Genomic DNA, 13,422 nt, shown 5'->3' on the forward strand with positions numbered 1-13,422 from the left:
CGGCCAAGTTTGATAATCAGCAAAATCACCCCAGGCACTCTTTGATTATGGCCCTTGAATTACTTGAAAATTGTGAATTTAGCCTTGTTTGCTCTCTAAGTCAAACACTTTTATACGATCTTCCACAAACTTATAGATAATGTTTGTCTGCATAATATCTTGGCTAAGTTCGATAACCAGCCAAATTGCCCAAGGCACTCTTGATTTATGGCCCTTGAATTACTCGAAAGAAATAGGCTAGTCAGTCAGATTTTTCCCTGGGGAAAAAAAACTGACTAGTCAGTTCTTTCCTCCTAGTAAAGTTATAAGTACTTGTTTCTTTCAGTATTATTATTAGGGATACAAGTTTCTATTCATTTTCCATTTAAATTTTAGATAAAACAGGTACTGTTTTTCATTTGAATAAACCTAGATGATTCTTTTTTGTAACTTTACTCAATGTTAAAGAAGAAATTGACTGGTCAGTTCTTGCCCCCCTAGCCAGTACTTGACCTGTCAGGTTGGGAAAGAAATTGATTGGTCAGTTCTTTCCCACCTAGCTAGTACTTGACCTGTCAGGTTGGGAAAGATATTAACTGGTCAGTTCATTCCCCCCTAGCCATATTGACCTGTCAGGTGGGGGAAGAAATTGACCAGTCAGTTTTTATCCCATAACCAGTACTTGCGTTGTTAGTTCTAAAAGTCTCGTTAGCCTAGTGGTAGAGCATCCGCATTGAATATGGGAGGTCATGGGTTCGATCTGCGGCTGTGTCATACTAAAGACTTAAAAAATAGTTCTAGTAGCTTCCTCACTTGGCGCTCAGCATTAAGAGGATAGTGCTAGGACTGGTCAACCCGGTGTCAGTATAATGTGACTGGGTGGGGTTTCATGCCATGTGTCTACGGCATGATATTCCAGTGTTAGCACTACTTAGTTGGGCATTGTGCTCACTACTACAAGTAGACACTGTCATTTATATGACTGAAAAATTGTTGAAAAAGATGTTAAACCTGAACACACACACACACACACACACTTTCCCCTCAAGCCAGTGTGGGGGAAGAAATTGACTAGTCAGTTCATTCCCCCCTAGCCAGTACTTGACCTGTCAGATGGGGGAAGAAATTCACTGGTCATTTATTTCCCCCCTAACCAGTATTTGCTCTGTTAGGTGGGGGAAAGAATTGACTAGTTAGCTTTTTCCCCATGAGAATATCAAGAGTAATCAGTTGCAATTGAGGGAAATGACTAGTGAGGGAAAAATCTGACTGGGGAAAAACTGAACGTTACACAGTGACAGTGTCCAGATGACGACTCAAGAATGCTTGGACCTAGGATCATGAAATTTAATAGGGTAGATGATCATGACCAGCAGATGAACCCTATTGATTTTGAAGTTAGTAGGTCAAAGGTCAAGGACACAATGCCCCAGAACAATTAAACAGTTTCCGGACTGTAACTTGAGAAATGCTTGGGCTTATGATCACGAAACTTGATTTTGAGATCAGTAGGTCAAAGGTCAAGGTCACAGTGACCCAGAACAGTAGAACTTTCTTATGCCAAATAACTGGAGAATGCATTTGGGCTAAGATAATATTTGATACAGTTTAATTGATTTGAAGTCAGTACATCAAACATCCAGTGCACTGTGACCAAATAATTTCTGTTCCTTGGGCATCAAGGGGCATTTTGTTTTCTATCAGCTCTTGTTTATCTAAATTGCCAGTTCAAACTATTACAACATTAAATCAAGCATTGATTTGTATTTTTAAGCAGAATAAACAACCTTTTGATTATCCCTGATATAGGTGCTCCTCTGTTGGTTGAATGGTTGCATCTGCTTGATGGCACTTTAATTTCATTGGAGTCAATTAAAAATTCAAAATCACATTATTCCTATGAAAATGAGGTATGCTTAAGATATTCTACTTTGAAGAAGTGCTAAAATCGAAGTCAGGAAACATGGTTGCAAGAGTTATCTACTCATGGAACTCAAACTTATTAGATTAGATTCAGCTTCTTCTGTCTAGGAATTGCTAAGTGATCAGTCTATATCAAACTGGATACTTATATATTGTATTTTCTTCTACGTTTAAGAGAGATTCACATCTTATACTCAAGTGATCCGCTATTGGCGAGTTGACTGTAACTTAGCGGACAACCAAAGTTGTCAAGAAGAGGCCATAACTATACAATTTTTTTTTACTGTAACTGAAATCAAAACTGGCCTGTATTTTATGATAATGATATACCTGTGTACCAAATATGGATTGAATAAATTCATCCTTTCAATACTAATTGAAGGATATATATTCATATACAAACAATTAAATCTTAAGTTATTGGAATCAGAATGCTTGTCTCTTGCACAAGAACTGTTCTGGAAAACTGGTAGGTCTACACCACATTTTACATAAAGACATGTGCTTATTAGCTCACCTGAGCACAAAGTGCTCGGGGTGAGCTATTGTGATCGCTCACCGTCCGGCGTCCGGCCGTCTGTCCATCCACATTTTCCTTTAAACAACATCTCCTCCTAAACCACCAGGCCAATTTTGATGAAACCTCACAGGGATGTTCCATGGATGGTCCTCTTTAAAAATTATTCAAAGAATTGAATTCCATACTGAACTCTGGTTGTCATGGCAACCGAAAGGAAAAACTTTAAAAATCTTCTTCTCAAAAACCAGGAGCCCTAGAGCTTAGATATTTGGTGTGAAGCATTGCCTAGTGGACCTGTACCAAATTTGTTCAAATCATGACCCCGGGGTCAAAATTGACCCCGCCCCAGGGGTCACTTGATTTTACATAGAAAAATCTTAAAAAATCTTCTTCTCGAAAACCAGAAGCCCTAGACCTTAGATATTTGACATGTAGCATTTCCTAGTGGACCTCTACTAAAATTGTTCAAATCATGACCCCTTGGTCAAAATTGACCCCGTCCCAGGGGTCACTTGATTTTACATAGGAAAATCTTCAAAAAAATTCTGAAAATAAACCAGAAGGCCTAGAACTTAGATATTTCACATATAGCATTGCCTAGTGGACCTCTACAAAATTTGTTCAAATCATGACCCCCAGGGTCAAAATTGACCCCACCCCAGGGGTCACTAGATTTTACATAGGAAAATCTTAAAAAATCTTCTTCTCAAAAAGCAGAAGCCTAGAGCTTAGATATTTGACATGTAGCATTGCCTAGTGGACCTCTACTAAAGTTGTTCAAATCATGACCCCGGGGTCAAAATTGACTCCGCCCTGGGGGTCACTTGATTTTACATATGAAAATCTTCAAAAAAATTTCTTAAAATAAACCAGAAGGCCTAGAGCTTAGATATTTCACATGTAGCATTGCCTAATGGACCTCTACAACATTTGTTGAAGTCATGACCCCCAGGGTCAAAATTGACCCCGTCCCAGGGGTCACTTGATTTTACATAGGAAAAATTTCTAAAAATAAACAAATAGGCCTAGATTTTAGATATTTGACATGTAGCATTGCCTAGTGGACTTCTACAAAATTTCTTCAAATCATGACCCTCGGGGTCAAATTGACCCCCCCCCATGGGGTTACTTGATTGTACATAGAAAAATCTTCAAAATTTTCTAAAAATAAACCAGAAGGCCTAGAGCTTAGATATTTGACATGTAGCATTGCCTAGTGGACCTCTACAAAATTTGTTCAATTCTTGACCCCCCCCCCCCCCCCCCCCCCCAGGGTCAAATTGACCCAGCCCCAGGGGTTACTTGGTTGTACATAGGGAAATCTTCATAAATTTTCTTAAAATAAAGCAGAAGGCCTAGATCTTAGATATTTGATGTGTAACATTGCCTATATTACTCTGGTGAGCGATCCAGGGTCATCATGACCCTCTTGTTTTGCATAATCCTATGATAAAACTTCTGTTACACAATAATACCGGTGCCCAGCTTGAAAGAATGAAATGTGAACACATGCAGTCATGAACATTGAACCACGATCTCAAGTTTTATTATTTTGTTATTATTCAGTGTTCCCAGAAGCCCCCAAAATGGGGATTTTCACCCCAAGAATGGTACTTTGCACCCCCAATTTTGGAGACAGCTGTTATATATCTCTTATTGAGGGGGTGAAAAAGTCCAAGAAAAACTCAGTTTTCACCCCAAACTTGAAATGCCAGTGGGAACACTGTATTATGTTTTAAAAAACTGATGTAACATGACTACTCTTAAACATAAACTTAACAAAATATTGCAGTATTTTAACAGGAAAAACACAAAACTTGAAGTTATTATATGTTTTCAGGTACAACAGCAGTAGAAAAATATCACAACAGTGGACATGCTTCTTTCATAAGTGTCTATCAACAACTGAGAGACAAGTCCAAGCGTCTCGAAGAACGAGATGAAGAAGTAACAAAACTTCAAGAGGAAGTAGAATTCATGCAGTTGGAACTGGAAACGATGGGATCGGAACTTGAAATGCTGACAGAAAAGGCAGTCCGGGAATCAGTAACAAGACGGCGCATCCAAAGCAGGCCAATAAATAAACACCCCAGGACCCGATCTTTCCCGCTAAGTTACAGGGATAAACTAGATGACAAAAAATTTGCACTAGCCTTGGAATCTGCTGTAATCACAAATACAGTACAATGTCCGGGTGATAATGATAATGTTAGAATGAGTCTGAACATCTGTAAAACAGACATAATGACACATAGCGCCCACATTAAAGACAAAGAATCGTCCGCTATAGTGTTACAGGACAAGAAACATGAAATGTTTCAACAAACAGATGACCTTATGGGAGAAATTGAAGTGATTCTTAATGAACTTGTTTGTACTAGTTGTTAAGTGAAATAAGTTCTATGATAAATGAGTTTAATATGCCCCACTTTGAAGACGGAGAGGTATTTTTGTTTTGCAGATGTCGGTCAATGTCACATGTGTCACAGAACAGCTAAACGGTTTCCAGATGATAACTCAAGAAATCTTAGGCCTAGATTCATGAAAGTTAAGAGGGAGGTTGGTCATGACCAGCAGTCTGACCCCTACTTATTTTAAGGCTAGTAGGTCAAAGGTCAAGGTCACAGTGACCCAGAACAGTTAAATGGTTTCTGGATGATAACTCAAGAACGCTTGGGCCTAGGATCATGAAAATTGATAAGGAGGTTGGTCATGACCAGCAGATGACCCCTATTGATTTTGAGGTCAGTAGGTAAAAAAGGTCAAGGTCACAGTGACCCAGAACAGTTAAACCGTTTCTGGACGATAACTTGAGAATGCTTGGGCCTAGGATGACGAAACTTCATAGGGAGGTTGATCATGACCAGCAAATGACCCCTATTGATGTTGAGGTCAGTAGGTCAAAGGTTAAGGTCACAGCGACCCAGAACAGTATGATAACTCAAGAACACTTGGGCCTAGGATCATGAAAGTTGATATGGAGGTTGATCATGACCAGCAGATGATCCCTAAGGATTTTGAGGTCAGTAGGCTAAAGGTCAAGGTCACAGTGACCAGGAACAGTTAAACCATTTCCTGATAACTTTAGAATGCTGGAGCCTGGGATCATGAAACTTAGTAGGGAGGTTAGTCATGACCAGCAGATGACCTCTATATATTTCTAGGTCAATAGGTCAAAGGTAAATGTCAGATTTACCTAGAACAGTAGAACTTTTGTGTTTAGTGACCAAATAATTTCTGTTCCTTGTGCAATTACTGAATGCATCAAGGGGGGCATTTTATGTTCTATGAGCTCTTGTTCTGGGTGATATCATCAATGCTTCAATTATCTTGTAAAACTGTGTGATGTTTGGGAGGTTGGCTGTATTATGTACCATACTTCTCATTTTATTAAACAAGAGGTTCATGATGACCCTGGATTGCCCACCTGAGTAATATGAGCCGCATGTTTCAAATGTCAAACTGATGCTAAAATGTTAAGAAAGTAGGTCAGAAGGTTACATTCATGGTCACTGAAAGTCTGTTTAAAGATCGGTGTGCAAAACTGTACCTGTCATCCAAATATCTTAAAACACAAGAATGTAGGTCAGTAGGTCAAGGTCACAGTCTGGTGTCCCCTAATTACTTTGGGTCATCAGGAAATTATAATTAAACAATCTAGGAAATATGATTTGATGATTTTTTAAATATTTTTTCCTATGTAACTCTTAATCACAAGTGACCCCAGGGTCGGGCCTGTTGTCACCCCAGGAGCATAATTTGAACAGTCTTGTTAGAAATCCACTAGAGGACCATTAGATGATGTCACATGCCAAATTTCAAGGCTTCAAGAAGATTTTTAATTTTTATGCCCCCAAAGGGAGGCATATTTGTTTTCAACTGTCCGTCTGTTCGTTCGTCACAACGTTAACTTTTTGCATGAACGCCTACTTTAACTTTTGCATGAAGGCACTTTACTGGCGAATGACTGCACCCAGGACCTTCGAACTTCACATGTGGATAGTACTTATTGAGTTCATGACCCATACTGACATTGGGGTCACAAGGTCAAAGCTCAAGGTCACAGTGGTCAATGTTAACTTTTTGTAGGAAGGCACTTCACTCGCGAACCACTGCACCCAGGACCTTCAAAACTTCACATGCGGATAGTACTTATTAAGTACATGACCCCTACTGACATTGGGGTCACTAGGTCAAAGGTCAAGGTCACAGTGGTCAGTGTTAAATTTTTGCATCAAGGCTTTTTACTCGTGAACCACTGCAGGCAGGACCTTCAAACTTTACATGCTGATAGTACTTACTGAGTACACAGCCCCTATTGACTTTGGGGTCACCAGGTCAAAGGTTAAAGTCACCAGGTCAAAGGTCAATGCGCTGCAGGGGCATTTGTCACCATTAGTGACAGTTCTTGTTTTCTTTTTGGTTGCCATAGCAACCAATTAGTGACAGCTCTTGTTTTCTTTTTGGTTGCCATAGCAACCAGAGTTCTGCATGGAATTCAGTTTTTGTTTTTAAGAATTATAATAAGATCAGGTGTAATATTTTCACTTGTGGCATAGAATTTAGAGTGAAAATGTAAGATTTGGTGTTTACAAATGAAATATACTTTTATCTTGGCAAACAAGAAACAAATTTTCAATTTTAACTTGACTATTTGAAGAGCTACTCATCTCACCCTGGCATTGGCCTCAGCATCACACCATGGTTAAAGCCTTTTGCATGCATTTACATATACTTTTAGCTATCATTAATTATTTTAAAGGCATATAGCTTTGAAAGTTATTTTTTTCCTTTTCTGGGTCAGTTACCAACCTCACTAGGTCAAGTCTCATAACTCTTGACTTGTATTTTGGCCAAATTATGCCCCCTTTTGGACTTAAAAAATTCTGTTTAAAGTTTTGTATGCAAGTTACTGTCTCCAGAACTAATGCAGATATTGAATTAAGACATCAGATTTGTCTTAGGGTTATAAAATTAGGTGATAGTATCAAATTCCTATAACTCTGACATGCATTTTGGCCAAATTGTGCCCCTTCTTAGACTAAGAAGATCCTGGTTAAAATAAAAACTCTGAAAACCAGACCCTACAAGAACCGGAATCCTCCGAAATTTGGGCGATTTTCAATGTCCCAAGTTTTTCTCTTATAAATTCAATTGAAAAAGCACTCTGAATATGGGAAACTATGAATTCTGAAACTGGATTTTTTTTCATAGCCACAAAGGAATATTATATAATAAAAAAATCCTCTGAAAACCAGACAGAACGTGTCGAACTTTATGTGTATTGTATGTTTGAATTGATTTTAAAAAACATCTCAAGCAGGTGACAATTTTTTGTTCTCCAACTAACAATTACAAATGTTACCGAAGTAGATGTAAAAAACATTTAATTGTGTGTTTGTGTTTTGTATATTAGCTATGATATGTAAGCTTATGAAGTGCAAAACATCTTCATAATCTGATAGGAAGATGTTTACTGATCTATTGTTGTACAGGTGATTTTTCATAAAATTACATTTTTTCAGAATAAGGAAAAGATAAATATTCTTATTAATTATTATATAACGATATACACATGATGCATATTCCATGATTTACAGGAGCTAGACTATTATCTCCATGATCAGAGAAGCATTTCATTATAAAGTATCATTTTAAATGTTTTTCTGATAGAAATGATTTGGTTTTAATATATAACAGAGAGATACAGTGCAGATTTAAGGAAAACCTAAAAGATATTGAACATAATACGGTCAGATGAAATAAATAAGAATATACATATATAAACCCTCTCCCAAATTTGTACAAAATTTGCTGAATACTGGAATCTTCTGAAAACTGGACTTTTGACATGCTCCAGTCAGGGTCCGGTTTTTAGGGCTTTTACTGTAGCTATTAGTTTAAGGCAACTTTAAACCTGTAACTTTGAAACTTTTTTTTTCTGGGTCAATAACCAACCTCACAGGATTAAGTCCCATAACTCTGACATGTATTTAGGGTAAATTATGCCCTCTTTTGGACTTAGAAAATTCTGGTTAAAGTTTTGCATGGAAGTGCATATAGCTATTATTTAAAGGTACATGTTGTTACATTTTGAAACTTATTACTTTCTTTTTCTGGGTCAATAACCAACCTCACAGGATCAAGTCCCATAACTTCAACATGCATTTTGAACAAATTATACCCCCTTTTAAAAAGATAAAGGAAGCCCTAGTTAAATTTTTGAATGCAAGTTACTGTCTCAAAAACTGGGACTGGATATTGAATTGAAACTTCACATGTTTCTTTGGGTTTATAAAAGAGTTCAGAGTAGTAACAATAATTTATGCTCAAACATGATAACTCTGTGCTTATGCATGATATAGATTTGTTTCAGTTTTCATAATAAATGTCTGTGATATACTTTTTTCTATTATTAATTATGAAATTGTGCCAAAATTAAATTTACACCCATTGATTTATTTTTACTGATGACATGTCTGATAAATTATGTCTCCCATGACTCCCCTGAGTTGCGGATGTATTGTTTTTCCCTTATCTGTATATCTTGATTGTCGCAAAATCTTGCCTGCAAAAGGCTTCAAAACCACTGGTTAACCAGGTTTCCAAAAAAACGTAACAGATGTCGGCAGGTGGGCTGGCGGGCCTGCTGCATCAGTTTTTGGTTTCCGCTCAATAACTTGAGTTAGGAGTGACAGATGTCAGTTAAACTTGGTATATAGGAGCTTGCATGGAGACAGAATTTGGGATTGCATATGGTCACTTGGTTTAAGGGCAAGTTCACTTTTGCGAAAAAACGGTTTCGGCTCAATAACTTTAGTTTGCATTAATGTGTTGAAATTAAACTTGGCCTGTAGGTAGCTTATAGAAATACCAAGGTTGGGATTGTATATGGGGTCATTGGCATTAAGTTCAAAGTCAGCATAACTTAATTAATCTTCACACTTAGAAAATTCCATGGCAACGCCATGGTCCCATTGAGATCCATTTTTTTTTTCTTTTTTGGTGATAAAAGATGTCATTTAAATGACACTGGGTCAAGGTCACAGTTACTAAAAAAAAATTTTATCAAACACAAAGGTTAGAAATGTATTTGGGGCACTTGTGTCAGGGTCAACGTCAATGTAACTAAAAATAGAAATATGGGGTTATAGAAATTGTTTGTTTTTTTTCACTTTGGTCATCAAAAAGCTGGTCTGAGTTTATAACTTTAAATATTAGAACTGGCTTTGGATTGTATTTTTGGTCACTGTTACTAAAAGAAAAACAGTTTATGCTCAATATCTTTAGTTAGGGTACACTTACTGTCAGTAACTTTGAGTAAAGGTAGCTTTTATCAAATAATCATAAACGTCATGAGCATTTTGCTCTTGTGAATTCATATGATCACCCTTTGTCCGTTAGTCTGCGTCAACACTTTACTTGGCCATCTCCTTTGAAACTACTGGTCAAAATTACACTCAAACTACCAAGTTTGTTTAAATCAGAACATTTGACTGCATCTGAGGGCTGCTAAACCTTAAAACAACTTTTTTTTCAAGGACCACTGAATGAATGGTCTTTGTAGAAAAAAGTTCTTTTTATGAAAATGTTATCAAAAGTGTGATTTTCCCATAGACTCTAATTAAAAAAGCTTGTGTGAGGTTAAAAGTTTTCAAATAAGTCTGGCAAAAAGTCGAGCATAAAATCTTTTCTTTTCTTTTCTTTTCTTTTCTAAGTGTTTTCTGAAGTTTTGAAAATTTAGGGTTTAAACAAATTCTAAACTGTAGAAATGTTTTTGATCTGAACATGCAGCAGAACTATCTGAATATCAGCTATAAAATCATGAAATAAGTGGTGTCAGTGTTTTAAAAATGATCCATATTTGCACAAGGGCATATCAGTATTTTAAAATGTGTTAGTCTGAAGGGTAATAGATTCTTTATCTCGAGTTTAAACAAAAAAGTTATTGCAGTTGTTGCAGTCTAGTATTTGAACTTTATATTTTAAAGCTATAGTTTACAAGAATATATTAAACAGTATTTATCCCAAAAAAATTGCCCTTATCAGTGTTTTGTATTACAGGTAACTGTTAAAAGTAAGATAGGACAGGTGTAGCACATTTCATCACATCTTATGAATTAAGGAACTCTATCAAACTTCCTTTGCTTCTAAAGGATCCTGTGATAGATATACTAACTCTTACCCTGCTAAATTTCTATAAAAAACTTGTCCATCTTTCAATTTGGACAGTATCATTAACTGTTTAAGTGGGTGCTTACCAAAATGATAGGCTGACTGAATGGCGAACAGTGAAGATCTTGATCGGACTGCACAGATGTGCAAGCTGATCATGATCTACACTGGTCGCAAAGGCAGAATCAATCGTGTACAACATGATAAGGACTAATAATGACCCTTGTTGTGGACCATAGCTTTTATTTAATCTCTCCCCCCCCCCCCTCTTGTTTTTGCCCTGTCCGTCCTTCCGTCCGTCCGTCCGTACGTCCCACTTCATTTCCGAGCAATAACTGGAGAACCATTTGACCTAGAACCTTCAAACTTCATAGGGTTGTACGGCTGCTGCAGTAGATGACCCCTATTGTTTTTGGGGTCACTCCTTCAAAGGTCAAGGTCACAGGGGCCTGAACGTTGAAAACCATTTCCGATCAATAACTAGAGAACCACTTGACCCAGAATGTTGAAACTTCATAGGATGATTGGTCATGAAGAATAGATGACCCCTATTGATTTTGGGGTCACTCCGTCAAAGGTCAAGGTCACAGGGGCCTGAACATTGAAAACCATTTCCGATCAATAACTAGAGAACCACTTGACCCAGAATGTTGAAACTTCATAGGATGATTGATCATGAAGAGTAGATGACCCCTATTGATTTTGGGGTCACTCCGTCAAAGGTCAAGGTCACAGGGGCCTGAACATTGAAAACAATTTCCGATCAATAACTAGAGAACCACTTGACCCAGAATGTTGAAACTTTATAGGATGATTGTACATGCAAAGTAGATGACCCCTATTGATTTTGGGGTCACTCCGTTAAAGGTCAAGGTCACAGGGGCCTGAACATTGAAAACCATTTCCGGTCAGTAACTTGAGAACCACTTGACCCTGAATGTTGAAACTTCATAGGATGATTGGTCATGCAGAGTAGATGACCCCTATTGATTTTGGGGTCACTCTGTTAAAGGTCAAGGTCACAGAGGCCCGAACATTGAAAACCATTTCCGGTCAGTAACTTGAGAACCACTTGACCCAGAATGATGAAACTTCATAGGATGATTGGTCATGCAGAGTAGATGACACCTAACGATTTTGGGGTCACTCTGTTAAAGGTCAAGGTCACAGGGGCTTGAACATGGAAAACCATTTCCAATCAATAACTTGAGAACCTCTTGACCCAGAATGTTGAAACTTCATAGGATGATTGTTCATGCAGAGTAAATGACCCCTATTATTTTTGGGGTCACTCCGTTAAAGGTCAAGGTCACAGGGGCCTGAACAGTGATAACCAGTTTCGATCAATAACTTGAGAACCACTTGACCCAGAATGTTGAAACTTCATAGGATGATTGAACATGCAGAGTAGATGACCCCTATTGATTTTGGGATCAGTCTATTAAAGGTCAAGGTCACAGTGGCCTGTTCATGTAAAATCATTTTTTGGAAATAACTTGAGAACCACTTGACCTAGAATGTTGAAACTTAATAGGATGATTGGACATGCAGAGTAGATGACCCCTATTTATTTTGAGGTCACTTGATCACAGGTCAAGGTCACAGGAGCCTGAACAGTGACTTGAGAACCACTAGGCCAAGAGTGTTGAAATTTAGCGGGATGACTGGACATGCCAAGTAGATGATCCCTATTGCATCCAACCATCAGTGTCTCTTTGACTTTCGCTCCTGACCCCTATTGACTTCTTGCCTATAGGACTTTGCATTGGGGGAGACATGTGCTTTTTTACAAAAGCATTTTCTAGTTCTCACCAGTGATAGGAAATGTAAGCAGCCATCCAAGGTGTAAAACAGTCTTGCTTAAGGCAAGTGGATGCTGAAGATAAGTTGAAATTAGAACAAAAAATCAGTTTGGGAAAATATACTGACTAGCTGCTTGAGGTTTCAGTTACCGCTTAATACTGGTTGCAAAGGCAGGTTTAATTGTATCAGTATATGAATACAGCGAGAAAAGAAAGACCAGTGTAACAGTCAGATTTTTCCCCTGTCAGTTTTTTCCCAGGGAGCATTCGATTCTATAAAAGAGATTTTTTGTTATAATATTCTATATTTTTTTAAGTAGTTCTGGACATTTCAAATACCCAAAGTGATGGTGTAAAATCCATAGAATACACCCTGATTCAGCATACAGATGCAACAAATAAATGGAAACCTTTGTTTTAATTGATAAAATCAGCAGCTTGTCTATATCTTTCTAAAAATTAAATATATAAATACAAATTTTGACACATGAAAAATATCCAAATTAGGTCTTTCATTAACTCAGATCTTTGATAATGGCCACATATCTGAAAAATAAGCAAAGGAAATATATATTTCATTTAAACAAATAAGTGACAATATGTAAATTAAGTTTCATTAAAATCTGCATTGTAGAAACTTTTCTGTATGCAAAATAGTCATCAAAATAATGATTTTCCCATTGGTGCTATTATGAAAACTTAATTGAGGTCTGTATTTTTTAGGTATGTCTTGCAAAAAAAACAACATATGACCCTATTTTTATTGTTAGTAGAATTTTCTTTGTATATCTTTATGTTTTGAAAATTCTTGGTTTAACCCTTATCATGCTGGACATACTTTATTCTCCCTTTGCGACCAGTGTAGATCATGATCAGCCTGCATATTCTTGCAGTCTGATCATGATCTGCACTGTTCGCTATTCAGTCAGTATCTTTTTGGTTAACACCCCTTTTAACAGTTAATGGTACTGTCCAAATTGAAAGATGGACAAGTTCATTACTGAGGTTAATCATTTCAAGCAA

At 37.3% G+C, this 13,422-nt stretch overlaps 1 protein-coding gene across 1 annotated transcript in view; it reads left to right on the forward strand.

Moving 5' to 3' along the window:
* The window catches only part of LOC123523184 (uncharacterized), a 31,583-nt gene extending 22,704 nt beyond the window's left edge, over positions 1–8,879 (forward strand). Inside the window, exon 5 of the mRNA XM_045300870.2 lies at positions 4,263–8,879. Within this exon, the coding sequence (XP_045156805.2) occupies positions 4,263–4,810 (548 nt within the window). The 3' untranslated portion in view covers positions 4,811–8,879. The remainder of the gene's footprint in view (positions 1–4,262) is intronic.
* Positions 8,880–13,422: the final 4,543 nt, after the last annotated feature.

The sequence above is a fragment of the Mercenaria mercenaria genome, chromosome 8, assembly GCF_021730395.1.
Source record: "Mercenaria mercenaria strain notata chromosome 8, MADL_Memer_1, whole genome shotgun sequence".
In the NCBI taxonomy this organism is placed as follows: domain Eukaryota; kingdom Metazoa; phylum Mollusca; class Bivalvia; order Venerida; family Veneridae; genus Mercenaria; species Mercenaria mercenaria.